The sequence below is a fragment of the Tenebrio molitor genome, chromosome 3 (assembly GCF_963966145.1).
Source record: "Tenebrio molitor chromosome 3, icTenMoli1.1, whole genome shotgun sequence".
Lineage (NCBI taxonomy): Eukaryota > Metazoa > Arthropoda > Insecta > Coleoptera > Tenebrionidae > Tenebrio > Tenebrio molitor.
Window position 1 is genome coordinate 29,863,356 of NC_091048.1, and position 15,606 is coordinate 29,878,961.

The following is a 15,606-nucleotide window of genomic DNA, read 5'->3' on the forward strand; positions in this document are numbered from 1 at the left end:
AGTCATGGTTTTTTTAATGGCCCCGATGATCATCCACCCTTGTTCTGTTAACAGTTATTGTTACCCCTTTATTGACGTGCGGCAACACAGTTGGAACAACACTGCTAAATCTGAAACTACATCCAACAATAACAAAGTTATGATATTTAAGCCCTTCAATCCGATATCGTTTGACTCTCGAGTTTACCACGTCTAGTTTACGTGTGGTTCTCGCCAAATCCAATTCGCTAATCGGGCTCCATTGTCCAAAAAATGTTTACGACTTACTCGATGATAACCATGACCCTCAAATATTTGCTCGTTACTTACTCGATGATAACCGTGACTTTGTATTTAAGTGAAAAACTCACAGAAAAATATCACAATCATGAAATTGTTAGTATCCATTTTGTCACTAGGTCTTGTACCTAACGTCTTCGGTAATTCGTGCGTGACGGTTCGTTTTTGAAAATTTTATTCGGCGGTTTTAGGTATTTGGCATCGAAGCGATGTGACTTTCTACTTGTTCACGGAATCAGATCGTAAGAATGGAGTTCGCCTCCAGGAGACGAACCTCACTATCGATGAGAAAGCACCTGTGGTGTTCCTCATCCACGGATGGTACGAACACCGCTTGCTCTCCTGGTACGAAAACTTAAAAAATGCATTTCTCTCCCAACCTGGCAAACCTAGCGTGATTCAAGTCGACTGGTCGAAACCAGCCACTCAGTTCTACCCGACTGCAGTTTCCGACTGCAGCAAAATCGGTAAATTGGAGGAAACCAGAAGACATTAATAGAGCATCGATTTCAGGAAAGATAATCGCTGATTTGATCATCAATCTGATGGGAAACCACGGCGTCCCCGCTAGAAACGTCCACCTCTGCGGTCATTCGCTGGGAGGTCATATCGCAGGTTTTGCCGGAAAATTCGTCCAGAAAGGAACGTCTCAAAAGCTCGCGAGAATCACCGCTTTGGACCCCGCTGGCGTCCTCTTCCAGGGAATTTTCACCACGGACGCTCGCAGATTGAGCAGAAACGACGCCGACGTGGTGGTGGTGCTGCACACGGACGTGTTGAAGTTCGGGTATTCCGCGTCTTGCGGCAGCGTCGACGTTTACGCGAATCTGGGAGATTTGGTGCAGCCGGGGTGTCCCGATGCAGCTGGAGGGAGCTGGTACAGCTGCAGCCACCAGAGGAGTCACCAGTTTTTCATCGACGCTTTGGAACATCCTGGTACGCTAGTGGCTACGCGGTGTTGGAGTCTCGTAGCTTACAAATTTGGGTGGTGTAGTGGGAACAGGAAGGTGGATCTGGGGGGCGAGATCGACGTTCAGGACGACGGTGATTATTATCTCACGACTCGTTTCAAGAAACCGTACGGTTTGGGAGCGAGACGTTAGGCACACCAGAAGAAAACCAACAAAGTGTGATATTCTTGCATTTTTTTCTGATTAACGGTGGAATTAAATTAAAAGTGGTGACCAACGGTGAGTGAGTTCTTTCTGTGGGGTCTAGGGTTTTCGCCTGAAGGGTGGAGCGTCCGTGGTGGTCAAGTAGTAACTTCCGTTATCTTCCGGAGAGAGATGTTGTCCCAAGTCGATCTTTTTGTTGCCGTCACACTTGCCCGCCTTGAAGTCGGAGTAACTGTCGCATCTGGTCGCGAAAAGACTGTTGCGATGAGCTACCGCGGAAGCGTAGTACTGGGGGGCCTTGCCGTGGCTACAAGAAGCTGAAGTTTCGGTCCGTCAGCGCCGGGAGTGATTAGAAAATTTGCAAAATTACGTTACCGTCAAAAGGAACATTCGGACATCCTGTTTGGGGTGGATCGCCGCCATTCGGATAAACATCGACGCCGCCGCAAGGTCTCGCATATCCAAAGACCCCGGCATCACTGTGAATGCAATAGACGACTTTGGCGTCACTTTTGCTCAGCTTCTTGCTCGCAGGCCGCAAGTTAAAAAGCGGTCCGGCTGGATCCAGTCCACATATTTCCGGCAACTCTTGTGACAGTTTTTTCTTAACGTACTGTCCGACATATCCTGCGATTTGACCACCGAGGGAGTGTCCCACGAGGCGTACATCTTTTAAAGGGACCCCGTCCTTGGTCAGATTTACGACAAAGGCCCCGATTAAGTCGGCTTAAAGCATGATCACTCAAAAACTGTAGTGCTTTTAAAAATCTCGATTTACCAACTTCCGGGACGTTCCGAACCGCTGACAAATAATTCTCAGTTGACACTTTAGTGTAGTCCACTTGGATGATGTTGTACTTCTTGTCGTGACGCGTGAAGAACGCGTCCGTTACATTTTTGTACCACTGTGTGGTCGCGTTCGTGTTCCAACCGTGGATCAAAATTACCACTTCCGCGTCTTTGTCCAGATATCTACTGCCATTGCGGTAATCGATTGGGATGCAATTCTTGTTAGGAGCCGTAAACAAGCAGAATGTAACGTCGCTTTGATCTATGGCAACTAAAAGCAAGAGTGAAGTTGTGGATTCAAATCCAAAAAAGAAACCAACCTGTTTGAGCAACGGCAAAGAGCAATGCAGCGCAAACGGCGAAAAAGAACTGCATGGTAGTAGATATGAGACACTTGAAGAAAACGGAAACAATTTCCCTTTTTTATAGTATCGTTGCCGTTATTTTTGAAAAATTCTACGATTCCAAAAAATGTAAATAACGTACTGACAATGAGAAATGCATTCGAAATATTTTTCTTTTTTGGTATTTCAACAAACCACACAAAAAAAATTCTTAAGGTGGTTTATGCACATTTTTACCTTATTTATGTTAACTGATTACCAATAGCTGCAAAATATTATGTACATATTATTTTCTATGCATTCTTGAAAAGTTTTCGTACAACAAATTACAAAATTCGATTTGATTCCACGTACGTGGAAATTTTGTCGTTTAAGACTGAAGAAATTTTCTAGCATTTTTCTCTCTTGTTGTAAAAGCCATTTCTTTGAGCGTTTTGATGAAACTATAGGTACAAAACCATAATGTTCCAGTGTAAAAGTTTGAACATTTGCAGTATTTTAAAAACAGATTAAAAAAACTTTCAGTACGACATATTTGGCGCCTTCTATCCACAAACTCTCAAAACATTCACTTTACTCACTAGTGAGGAAATATTATTCCCTCACTAGTGTGCCATCTTTGCTTTGCTGTTTTTTATTATTTTTGCATCACTGTGTGATCCCCTTCGTGTCGCAACTGTCCACGTATTTACTGCCATTGCGGTAATCGATACAGACGCAATTCTTATTAGGAGCCGTAAATAAGTAGAACGTAACGTTACGTGTACTTTCATCTACGGCAGCTAGAAGCAAGAGTGAAGTTGTGCGTTCAATGCCAAAAAAGAAACCAACCTGTTTGAGTGACCGCAAAAAGGAACGCAGCGAATTCAAGAAATTGAAGGAATGTACCGATAATGATAAGTAGGTGGGTAGAAAAAATCAGAAATGCAGCAAAAATATTTTCTTTTTTGTTATTGGGACAAATACAATCAAGGTCGTAGCCTGTAGGGTGGTACAGCTTTGGTGGTCAAAAAGTAGCACCCTCTGTCTTCGTCAACGATGTCCCCTCCGATGTCGATTATTTTCCTGCGACATTTGTCCGATTTAAAGTCAGAGTAACTTTGACATCTAGTCGCTAAAAGAGCGTTAGGGTGTGCGAGGGCATAAATGTAGTACTCGTAGCTTTTATGGTGGCTGCAAAAGACTGTACTCGGGTCATGTGGGTACTCAGCTCTCGACGGTACTTACAGATGTCCCTTCGGGCCCAATCTGGACACCCCGGCTGGATAGCGACCCCGTCATTCGGAAAAACGTCAACGGTACCGCAAGCTTGCGGGTACCCAAATTTCCCGCGGTCCGTGTGGATGACGTAAACGATCTCGGCGTCGCTTTCGTCCAATCTCTCGTCGTCAGGACGACCCGTAAAGAGTGGTCCAGCCGGATCTAGGGCTGTTATTCTGGGTAAACGTCTCGAGGTACTCTTGTAAAAGTACTGTCCCGCGAATCCTGCGATCTGACCTCCGAGCGAGTGTCCACAAACGTGCACGCGCTCTAGAGGTACGCCTCTTCTGATCAGGTTCAGAATGAAATCTCCGACGATGTCGCCTTAAAACGACGGTTGGGAGTTTCGACCAAGATTGGAAAGATTTCCAGCTTACCGACTCGAGGAGAGAATTCCACTGCCAAAGGATAGATCTGGGTGGCCACGCTGCTGTAATCCACCTGGATGACTTTTTTACCTCCGCGCGCGAAAAAAGCCTCCGTCAAGTTGTGGTACCACTCCGCGGTGCGGTTTTCGGACCAGCCGTGTATCAAAAAGACGATTTCGGCGTGGCCTTTGGCGATTTCGTCGGCGTTGCTGTGATCGATCCGGTGGTAATTGCGATCGGATTCGGTAAATAGATAGAATGTCACGTCAATTCGGTCGATTGCGACTGGAATGAAAAATTAAGACTGGGCGCAATTAACGTCAGAAGAAACCAACCTGTCAGGGGTACCGCAACAACCAGCAACGCACAAACACGAACCACGCGATCCATGTCGCGCAATAGAAATCTCGGACAATTGTGAGAACCCGAAACGATTTTCTGCAATTACCGCTGTTGCGTTATCAAAGCTATTCCATGAGGATTCTTTTTCGATTCGTGAATATTTAAATGCGCTGCCGATAATGTTTAACATATGCGCACACCTGTCGGCGATATTATTAAATTATCATTAAATAAATGCAAATAATTTGTAATTAGCAGAATTTGTGCAAGCGCCTCGTTGAATTGAATTATATTTTTTCGCACCACCTAATTTTAATTGTTGATAATAATCGGCATTAGGCTATCGCCGGTAATTTTGCAGACGGCGCCCCTCCCATTTCCAAATTTAATTAGTCATTTCGATTCGACTCGATTTGATCGAATACAATTTTCATCTCTAATCACTGGATAATTAAGAATTTTCCTGGTTCGGGACTCACACAAAGAGATTAATTTACGCCTGATCCGTCACTTGCACGAAATCTTACACTTCACGCGCTGATTATTCCCTTTCGGACGCAATAAATAACGAACTTTTTATTTGTTAGGAATTGTAATAATTGCGCTTACGTGACAAATAAGTCGGATTGCCAACAGTAGTTTGTTCGAGTGTAGAGGAGATCCTGGTAATATGGAATATCGTTCACGTTTTTGTAAAGAAAATTTAAAAAAAAATTAACAACTGTGACTTCTAATCGTTATTTTTATTTCTATAGGGTAGCGGTTAACACGGAGACCGAGTGCGGACAAATTTCAAAAATTGTTTTGTTATTTCAGAAAAACTTTTTTTAAAATTTTATGGCCAAAAAAATCTGAACAAATGCAGAATGGAGCAGCACAAAAAAAAACCACCATTTTATATCACTATCATATTAGTGCATGAAAATATACAGGGTGGTCCCGATATAACCTGCCAAAAAAATTCTGGGTCATTAGAAGGATCTAACAAGTCCAATAAACCCCTTTTCATTAGGTTCAAAATAATGAGGATAAATTAACCCCTATCCACACCCATTCGACGCTGCTGACCACAAAAATATGTACCTACTCAGGAATTAATTGTTGGTGTTTGTAAGGATGACAGTATCTAAGCAACATAGGTACCTGAATCGTTTATGACAAATCTGACAAACTAAATCAAATTAATGACATTTATTGAAAACGCTGTACACTGTGTGCGTTAATTTACCAGCTTATTTAGGTACAAAAGCTGATTTTGTTGACTGAGATGAATGAGTAAGTAATAATATTATTACTAATAAATAAAGTGGTGTTCCTCAACGTGTAAATAAATGTAGAGGTAGTGTGTGCAAAATTGTGGAAGACCTGTATAATAAGAGTATCGTCTTAATTGTGGTTAAATAGCCAAAATAATGTATTGAATAAATGTATTTACACTTTACATATTCGTACTTTCAACTCTAACTGAGAATATCTACTAACTAATGAAAGGTAAACTAGACTAAAAAAATTATTTTATAATAAATGTTCTGTGTACCTTCCGTTGGTACCAATTTTCATAAACAGAATTCAGCATTTCTGGGTTTTTACGAATCTGTCGCTGCGTCTGTTACGCGTTTCTGGAGTTGGCCTTTTGTATTTATTTCAACTTCGTATACCAAATCTTTCGTGTGGACCCAAAAATTAAAATCCAGAGGGGTTAAATAGAGGATCGGGGACGCCATCGTATTGGAATCAGTCAGAACCAACCTCACATAAATGCAGATGTAGCTCCACAAAAGTACAACGGGACGGAAGGACTCCTTCAGGATAACGCTCGCCGTATGGTCGCCTTGCCGGTCTTGAATTACCACGTGTTTCGCCATAGAGTAAATGCAAATCGGCGTATTCTTGTTTTGTGAATTTCATAACTTTTTGAAGGATTCGCAAATTTAAAATTAAACTTGACAAATGTCATAGGTGTTACAGGTACCGTTGCTAAAGAAATTGCAGCCAAGTAACCAGAATTACCTTTTTAAAACCGATTAACTCATTAGCGTACAACAAATTTTGACCAAATTTTCAATTATTTTTATCTCGAAAACGAAAAGACTTTTATTAGAAACATTTTTTGTGTATGAGTTCTACTCATCGTCACCTATTACAGGATTTCTTGTGGCAGGTTATATCGGGACCACCCTGTATACAAATTGTTATATTATACAGGGTGTCTCAAAATTGGCGAATTCCGAATTCAGAGCGTTGTAGGGGATCATTTCAGTAGTCCAAATATGGAAAAAAAAAAAAAAAATCGGGACTTCCCCCACAAAGATACATTGGTCTGAAGGTGCACTCTTTGAACTGCTTTTTCTTCAAATACAGGCTGAAAAGTTCACTGTTTATTATTATTTATGGTGTAGATGATTGTGGAAAATAATAACGTAAAACAATTGAAGAATAGCTTTACTTTGGAATAAAAAAATCTTCAATTTTTGTAATTTTTCTTAAAAATGGAACGGCAACGTAGCTAGAATAGTATTTTGTCACTGTGGATATGAAGGCTGCTATGTTTTGAACAAAATTAATTATTTTTTTTCCAAGTATTTTTCGAGCTCTACTGGGTCCTTCCCTACCACGCTATGAATTCGGAATTCGCGAATTTTGAGACACCCTGTATGTACACTTCTATTCAGAAAAAAAGCGTACAAGTAGTGAGCACAATTTTGGCTAGATTGCCATATCGTAAACCTATCTTTTAATTGTTGTTACTTAGAAACCTGTAACAAAACCCGTGATGATAGCTGGATTTGATCGATGTATTCTTCAGAGATTTAATGTGTATAAATGTTTTGCCTTATTTATTAGGCAAGTATTACCAATTACTACAAACACAATTCAAACTTTTATTCACAAATTTATGGAAAAAGGCAACTCTCAACAATCTAACAATTTAAAAATTTATAAAAAACAGTGTTCACACATTTGACATACATACAAAATGTCAGTAATACGTTTTCTTGGAAACAATTACATAATTAATTTTATCCTCATTTACAGTAGCTCTCAATACGTGTACGCTTTTTTTTTTAAATAGAAGTGTACGTACCTACCTACTTATATTTTTCTACGCCACCGCACTCTTTGTGTTCCAGTTTTTCCAATTTTTATTAATTTTTTGTTGTAAGAGTTACGATTAAGTAAAAAAAATTCTAGGTTACGTTAAAATTTAATATGGATATAAACAATATGAAATCTTGAATTGGATAATGTGGAAAATAATCCATATAACTACCACACTTTCTATTAACCTACATTAGTTGGCAATATTAATTGACATACTCGTACATACAAACAAAAAAGATCGAAACCAACGACATTCATGACTCCTACGTGGATTTATTCGTAGCTTATTTATTGAATTTGGAATGGATCTTGTCGAATTTTGAGATTACGTCTCACTATTGTAATAATTATTTGTGTATCAAGGCCAAAAAGTGCATCTTTTTCGTCCGAGTCTGGGTTTTCTACTCGAGGCGCAGCCGTTACTTGAAACAGGCACTTTTTGGCCGAGGTGCACATAAATTACAGAGCAAAAGACATCATTGGGAAAATTACAAATCTATTTTGTATCTATTTTTTTCAAATAGATACATTTATTAAAGACATATTAACGATTTTTGATACTATTTTTTATCAGTTTGCCAACAAAAAGAGAAATTTCCTTTTTGCAATACAATTACTTATTTATATCATTTATGGTGACAGGACAATTATTGCGATTATCATCTGCGATGTCCGGCGGCGTATTAGACATTAAACATCACTTTGGTTGTTGTATTAGACATTTCTTCATCACGCTGTTGCTATCGATTATATGAAGGTTCGTTTTCTTATTATGCACCAAATAAGCACCAGAACACTTTTTCGGGCAAATAAAATAATACATTGCTTAAATCTGTGGCTTGAAACATACCAGATTTTATGAGTACAAAACTGGTGATTCTGTCTTACAGCGTCTTTCCACTGTTAAAGAGTTAGGTGTTAAGGCTGTTTGACACGATGCTAAATTTTGTAGAAAATTTGTTACAAAATGAGAGAGACCCTCGATCAGGACCAATGAACGATCAGGATCATAGTCTGTCTTTGTCATTTTTACAGAATTTTCTGTGAAATTTAGTATCGTGTCACACTAGCTTTACATTTGGTCAGATATTAGCTTTTAACGATTATTACGACTCGATAATATTTTCATCGTTCAAAGTTTTTGTCATCTGCAAAAATTTCCAGCACTGTCCTACGTTTCTCTGTTTACATTTTTCATTTGTGAGGTCCAGACTAACATATGGTTGCATTGTTTGGTCTTAAGGCTATAACATCCGCTGCCTTCAAATTGAAAAATACTAAGAAAATTTCTAAACTCCTGCATTTTAAGTCGTTTGATTTTTATCCCCAGAGAGGTTTTTCTCACAGCGATCTTTTCTCAATTTTCTCTGTTCAAAGCTTAGAAACGAGACGTCTTTTCTATCGCTATGTTTTGTGTTTAAACTTGTGAAAAGTACGATTGACTGTAATGTTTTATTAGGAAAATTGCCTTTTTTGGTGCTTTAATCCAACACAAGAACAAATGTTCTTATGATTTTACCATTAGTACTACGTAGGATCATTCATTATAAATGATTGTACCATCGTAGTAGGCGTTGGTGGCTTAGTTGAATGTGCCGTAAGCTTCATAACATGAGTGAGACTAGTATAGCGCAAACTCGCAAAACATTCACTTTGCTCACTAGTGATTCAATTGCCATCTTTGCTCACTATTCAATGATCACGGAAAAATAACTATTTCCTTGCATAACATTTTAATTTGTTCATATATGAATATTTCATTTATCTCTTCTTGTTAATCTTATCTTTTACAAACTAATTTGGTTAAGTAATCTGTGAGTTATCGTGTCGTGTTCTCGTGCCGGCGCGATTCCAATCGCGTCACCACAATTAACACAAGCGAAATGAATAAAAACTGAAACGTCAAGCCGGGAAAATATGTAATTATTTGTGATATAACGCCGCTCACAATTTTTACGTTTAATTATATTCGCTTCCATTGAACCGTTCCGCGCTGCGAACAAACGATGTACGATTTTAATTTTAAACTCGTCCGGACACATTCCTATTGTTGCTTTTCGATCGGAGCGGGCAATTTTCCACATATTAATGTCGCTTTCCCGACAAACATCGTTCGGTTCGTGGGACTTTCGAGGTGAATTAGTTAGCCCCGTCGAAATCGCGTTCCGGCGAGGCGTCGACATCTGCAGCCGCAATGCCAACAAAGCCCTTATCTTTTAATTTGTTTATTGTTATAAATGAAGCAATTACGCGAAAGAAACAGTTCATTACGGCTCGAATTTACATTTGTGTTCGTTTTGTGTCGGGCGAAATAACATATCAAGCAAAAATTAATCCCTTTGTGAGCCGTCTGATAAGATTCCAGAAATGAAAAGCCTCAATTATCTCCTCATTACGAATTAAAATTGCATTTGTTATAGTTGCGCAAGTCCCCGGATGAAGTATTACGTCCAATTTGGAGGGGGGGGATTAATTGGTTGTTGTTGTTGTTTTTTTTTTGTGGACGAGGTCGTGTCAAATTGGCCGAAACTCCGGATTAATTCGGCGTCAGTCGAAATCAATTTCCTTAAAATGTTATTTAATAATCGGGACAATTAATGGAGGCGGTCGCCGGAGAGGTTTCTCCCTTGTATTAATAAAGCTTCGGCACAATATCGAAGAGATAAGTTACGGACGTCGGTGTTGCATAAATTGTAATTAACTCCCTCAAAGGCTCCGGTTTTCATTAAAATCTTCGAACTCGACGGCGACGTCCCATTCGCAAAAATACACCGAACCCGGATCACTTTGAGTCGGGTTTGCGCGACGAGATTTCAGATGATACGAATTAAAAATTCACGTCCCCTTTTAATCCCTTAATTTCACACTTGTCCAAGTTCGAGGCGTCCGTACCTGGGGCGCGATCGATCCGCTCGAGATGTTGTCTGTCGCAAATTAACAACAAAAACGACGAGACGGAGATCTTTAATCAGGAGACACTCGACACCTCCAGTTTAGATTTTAGCGAGGCGGCTTTGTCTTATTTGCACAGTCAAAATGGATCCTGAGCGGTGTGCGTTTTTCACGTCGCTAAGGAGATGGTGGTCGCTAGGGATGAAATCCAAGAAATGAAAGATATGGCCGACGACCCTCGCACTCTCCGGGCGATTTTTCCTGCCCACTCGCAGCTTTTCATTTATATATTTTTTTTAACGTCCACGGTAATCTCGAGGCGAGAGAGTGGCGGTCCAGCATTCCGTCTCTTCTTCTCACGTTAGGAGTTAGCCCTGTTTGTTCCAATGGGTTATTATTTTGTGATGTCCAACGTTTATGTGGTCTTCCTGGGAGTCGTTTTGTGTCCGGTTTCTGTGTTTCAACTTTCTTCGCTAATCTTAGATCGCAATTGAATCACTAGTGAGGAAATAATATTTTCTCACTAGTGAGCAAAGTGAATGTTTTGCGAGTTTGTCGATAGAGGGCGACAAATATGTTGTACTGAAAGTTTTTTAATCTGTTTTTAAAATAGTTTCTGAACTAAAGCTTGTCTTATTTTTAACCTGTTATTTAGATTTCAAATGACGAAAAAACGTGAAATTGCTTGGCGTAAACTTGTGGAAAAATTCATGCTAAATGCATCATGTGTTGAACGTATTAAACTAAAATCAGTAAACCAATCACAAACACGCTGCTCGAAATTTCTATTCCGTACTCGTGATTAAATGCACCATTTTGCTCACTTGTATTGAAATAGCTATTAAAACATCACATTTACAAAAGAAGAATCAACCGAATGAGCCAGACAGACCTAGTCTTAGTCGAAAGAAGAAGAAGAAGAAGTAGTCCATTACAGGCCTTAATTCTTGTCTTGCTGTTCATATTCAGTGTTATTCTCTTGCTGCATTCTTAACACATCATTTAGCTGTATCCTATCGAATGTTTGGGTGAAACCAACAAAGCAAAGGTAGAGAGGTTTATTAAACTGGATAGATTTTTCTGTTAGCTGACGTAATATGAATGTTAGACCTGTTCGATCGGAAACCTTGTTCTACTTGACTTGTTCCAATCTGTGTTGTTATTTTCTGTGCCGTGATTATTCTTCTAAATAATTTTAACATATTACTCAAGGAAAGTATTGCTCTGTACAGAAGATTTAAAAATTCGTCGGAGCAATTGGCAGACAGGGTCGAAATAAGAGATCCTCGTTCAAACACGAACCGTGCAATTCGAGTTTAACGAGAGCAATTGGGCCAGATTGTGACAGAGCGTTCCTTTCACTGTGATTCGATTTAATTAAATTTTATATGATGGGGTTGAATTTTGACGCGAAGGTGAGAGCAGTTCGTTAAGGAGACGCCGGAAAGGCGCTCGGAGCTCGCGATTTTTACGACCAATAAAAAACAGCTTGGAGGATTCAAATGTCGCCGTTAAAATATTACCAGAAATTAAACGGCACTTTTTGACATTTCCCAAGGCCAATTTAACACGCAACCAGGAGATGCGTGTCTGACAAGAAGAAAAGCGATTCGACTGACCTGCTTCGAAACTTGTTCGGCTCCGTTGGCCAGGAAGTGCTTCTGCATGATGTTGGGGGCGATGAGTTGCCTGCAAAATAAGTCGATCAATTAGAAAAAATCGCAAACGACGCGTCGGGACAAACAGATTAATCGAGAACGTAACTTTTTTGAGTGTTCCGTCAGTTAATTTGCGCGAATAAATTCCGTTCCGGCTAACGAACTGTCTGATTTTCCGCCTCTTTTTCGGATGATGCAAACAAATTAATCTGTTGCCATCCTAATTTATCAGAACGTATTTACAATCTACCAATTAATTTATCAGGAGCGGCAACGTGGAAAGGCCACTGCTGCTGCGCCGGAAATTCGTCGATTATTTAAAATCGAGACCGGAAACGGTCCAGTTTCTCTAGTGTGCCCTTTTATTTCCTACGACCGACGATTAATTAGGCCCGGATCATAAAAGTCCATTAGATCTAATGTATGAAAATTATAACGTTTTTGCCGGAAACACTCCCTTCAGATCTGGCCCCATTCAAACGCTTAACGGCCTTATTTTTTTGCGGTGAACGTCACGCTTTGCCCCTTTTTAGGTCGGCGCACTAATGCCGAACCGATCTCGTAAATAGCCCTTCCTAAATTGCCCCCGTAATGCGGATAATCACGTTCATATCTATCTATTATAGCCGACGGGGTTCGATATCAATTATTCGTCAATCAATAAGCAGAAACAGATGATTTAACGGGACGACCCGGTGGCCCGACTTGCCCCACACCAAATCATCCCGATGCATCGCTCGAATTCCGCAAATAAACTTGTTTTGTTGTGCACATAGTGCCGCACCATCCTCCTTCATTAACCGGGAACGGGAACTCGGCCCTATTTTTGTTTTTATGGGCTTTGCCGCACGTCCTTACGCACGAAGACTTGATCTGTTCTCGTCATCCTGCCCCGCATAAATTATCTTCACGACGACGACAACGCCGACGTGATAGGGATTCCGGTGTGTCCTCGTTCACTACAGGTCATCCTACAGGACCTCCGCAGAAATGATTCATCAGATTTGCAATAACTCTACGTCTTATGACGAATACAAATCTACCAAGTCGACTGTCTATCTTGTTGTAACCCTGAACTCGTAAAATAGTTGTTTACGCAACGTGTGTGTAAAACACAACTTTTTTTTACAAAGCGTAAAAATGAGCCTTGTACAAAAATGTTATACCTACATAATTTTTGCAACTGTCATTGTGTAATCGGTCAAAAGTAACAACTGTCACCGTGTTGAATGTGCACATGTATGTGTTCTTTTATATTTTGTATTTTCTGTATTTTTGTAGAAAATTAAGCAAAATTTGCTTCGATCCGAGCGTATTAAAATGGAAAACACAATACTTTTTCATTTTTGGTTCCTCACTACCACTTGTTTTAGGGGTTAACAGGATATTGAAATTTTGCCAAGGTCAATAATGACATCTGTCACTTTTTGAATACATTTACTTGGGTTCCATGATCATTGAATTTCAGTGTTCTTTGTTCACTAAAAATAGTGAGCAAAGATGGCAATTGAATCACTAGTGAGGAAAGTGAATGTTTTGCGAGTTAATAATATTCCATTTTCTACGATTACTATGGAAAGATTTTTATGTTTTTTTATGTTTTACGTGACGCCAAACGCTGGAGAAATAGCCATGAGCAAAAACTTTCCACGCTGCGAATGCACCTCTCCTACGTACCAAGTCACGAGTTAATCTAAACTGTTGCATTTCTCCTAAACCCGTGACAAATTGGCACTTTTCCGCACTCGTTACACAATATACTATTAATTCACGCGGCCACTTTAGACGCACGATTTGCTAAAAACTCCCTTTTTAATGTTGGTGCAAAATTGCGTTTCCAACGTCCAACACCGAGTACTTGAATTACTCGAATTCCTGGAGCGATGCAGTCAAATGGGTTTGCACTTCATTCTCCTCGGGATATTGTCAATGCTCTTGACGACTTCTTTAACAGGGTTTGAGTTCAGTCATCTCCGGAAAACTGACTCGACTAACTCTCCAAATTATCCCCTAACACTTTCTAACATTTTCAAAGATGGAATTCTACAATCCATAAACTCTGTTACGATAAAATAAAAATCCTTTCTTGTTAACGTTACATATCGGGGCTGCATCGAAATTCCCCGATACGACATCACAAACAACGCACTCTACTAATAAGCAGGAACATAAAAAAGCTCTCGATATATTCCTGCCGGTTTTGATATATTCAGACCTCGCCAGCTGATTCGTCGATGACCTGTGCCGGTTGTTTTTTCCACGATCCTGCCGCCTCTTCTAAAATTTAGATTGCACACGTAACTCTAAATTATATTCCGTCCGGCGGTGATATATTCTTCTCCGGTCAAGCAGGATGGAATATATTCCCGTCGATCGGGATGCGTTCCCAAATGGAACGATTAAAAAACATCGCCGTTTCTGCTGTCGCTCCTCTTCCGCCTCCGGCACGAAACAATAGAGCTGGCGGCAATTTTTCAATTTGTTTGTATCAGTTTTATTGCTCCGATACCGAAATGCCGTTTTATAAAAATGGTGGAGGCGCCGGGATTCCGCGTCATAAACCGACCCGCGAATTTTTTTTCGGCTTACGCGATGCAATTCCTGGGGATTTTCGGGTGTGGACGTCAGTCAAGTCCCGAGGAGGAGTGACGTAACTTGTTTTATGAGCGTCGGTGTAAAATCTTCGGCGTGAATAAGCCGATTTCCGTAATGTTCTAGACAAAGTTTCCCTCTTCTTTCGTTCAATCGAGTCGAAAAACTTCCAACAACTTTATTTATGTATCGAATTTGTTTGTCGATTTGCGAGAGAAAAAATAATAAATAAATAATTCGTGCCGCATCTGGCGCCGCGATTCCTGCCGGTGATTTATATTTGGGGCCTCGTTGCCGCCCCCGCTAAACAGGTATAAACCGAAAATAGTCGGGCACAAATTGAAAACTGCACAAGTGTTCGGGGCGTGTACGTGAGGTTTCCCTATATTATACGGGAAACGGAAAGGAAAGCCAACTATCAATCACTGTCCAGAAGAGCCTTCTTAACCTCGGCACTGTGTTTGTGTGATCCTTTTTTATCCTGTCGACCCTCGGGCAACACTTATACGGACCGCCCCGAAATGGAACAGAAAAAAGGGTGTACAACACAGCTGCGAATAAGTTTCTTCCGGTCAAGTGAACGGAAGACTTTCAAGAATTAATTATGGCCGAGGTTTAATCGCCCTCGATGACACTTTTACGCGTCCCGATGCACGCGGAGGGCGCAGAGACCGACCGGACCGGATTTGCAAGTTTATTAACATGCGACACTCGATTTGGCGGCGGCCACCTTTGACCCCTTCTTTCCGGGCCGGAAACTTTTAATTGATAGGACGTGCCGGGACCGCCGCCTCCCGGAAGCGTTACCGCGCGGAGGGAAAAATTTTGCGAAAGCGACAGCTCCGAACGTAATTCGACGACTGAC

General features: G+C 40.5%; 4 protein-coding genes across 18 annotated transcripts in view; 1 reads left to right on the plus strand and 3 right to left on the minus strand.

Annotated features, from left to right (window-relative positions):
* Window positions 1-15,606, minus strand: part of mmd (mind-meld) — a 226,663-nt gene that overhangs the window by 15,064 nt on the left and 195,993 nt on the right. For all 15 annotated transcript variants that reach the window (XM_069040463.1, XM_069040465.1, XM_069040458.1 and 12 more), the window contains one exon: window positions 12,111-12,180. In XM_069040463.1, coding sequence (XP_068896564.1) covers window positions 12,111-12,180 — 70 coding nt within the window. The remainder of the gene's footprint in view (window positions 1-12,110; window positions 12,181-15,606) is intronic.
* Window positions 230-1,473, plus strand: LOC138126750 (endothelial lipase-like). The gene is made up of 3 exons (XM_069042526.1): window positions 230-419; window positions 471-746; window positions 793-1,473. The coding sequence occupies exons 1-3, from the start codon at window positions 368-370 to the stop codon at window positions 1,380-1,382; spliced, it is 918 nt and encodes a 305-aa protein (XP_068898627.1). The 5' UTR covers window positions 230-367; the 3' UTR covers window positions 1,383-1,473.
* On the minus strand, window positions 1,405-2,990 carry LOC138126751 (lipase member H-like). Its single transcript, XM_069042527.1, has 4 exons — window positions 2,504-2,990; window positions 2,173-2,454; window positions 1,770-2,120; window positions 1,405-1,711 (listed from the first exon to the last, which is right to left on the minus strand). Exons 1-4 carry the CDS (start codon window positions 2,556-2,558, stop codon window positions 1,494-1,496), a joined length of 906 nt encoding a protein of 301 aa, XP_068898628.1. The 5' UTR covers window positions 2,559-2,990; the 3' UTR covers window positions 1,405-1,493.
* LOC138125256 (lipase member H-like) lies at window positions 3,209-5,171 on the minus strand. The gene is made up of 4 exons (XM_069040499.1): window positions 4,491-5,171; window positions 4,165-4,440; window positions 3,755-4,111; window positions 3,209-3,710 (listed from the first exon to the last, which is right to left on the minus strand). The coding sequence occupies exons 1-4, from the start codon at window positions 4,543-4,545 to the stop codon at window positions 3,496-3,498; spliced, it is 903 nt and encodes a 300-aa protein (XP_068896600.1). The 5' UTR covers window positions 4,546-5,171; the 3' UTR covers window positions 3,209-3,495.

Bases quoted from the DNA above. Each gene is read 5' to 3' on its own strand.
- LOC138126750 (XM_069042526.1), top strand. From the start codon at position 368: ATGAAATTGTTAGTATCCATTTTGTCACTAGGTCTTGTACCTAACGTC. The intron at 420-470 runs GTAATTCGTGCG...CGGCGGTTTTAG, and splicing joins TCTTGTACCTAACGTCTTCG to GTATTTGGCATCGAAGCGAT. The intron at 747-792 runs GTAAATTGGAGG...CATCGATTTCAG, and splicing joins TTCCGACTGCAGCAAAATCG to GAAAGATAATCGCTGATTTG.
- LOC138126751 (XM_069042527.1), bottom strand. From the start codon at position 2,558: ATGCAGTTCTTTTTCGCCGTTTGCGCTGCATTGCTCTTTGCCGTTGCT. The intron at 2,121-2,172 runs GTAAATCGAGAT...TCATGCTTTAAG, and splicing joins TCGGAACGTCCCGGAAGTTG to CCGACTTAATCGGGGCCTTT. The intron at 1,712-1,769 runs GTAACGTAATTT...CCGAAACTTCAG, and splicing joins TCCGAATGTTCCTTTTGACG to CTTCTTGTAGCCACGGCAAG.
- LOC138125256 (XM_069040499.1), bottom strand. From the start codon at position 4,545: ATGGATCGCGTGGTTCGTGTTTGTGCGTTGCTGGTTGTTGCGGTACCC. The intron at 4,441-4,490 runs GTTGGTTTCTTC...TTTTCATTCCAG, and splicing joins TGTTGCGGTACCCCTGACAG to TCGCAATCGACCGAATTGAC. The intron at 3,711-3,754 runs GTAAGTACCGTC...ACCCGAGTACAG, and splicing joins TTGGGCCCGAAGGGACATCT to TCTTTTGCAGCCACCATAAA.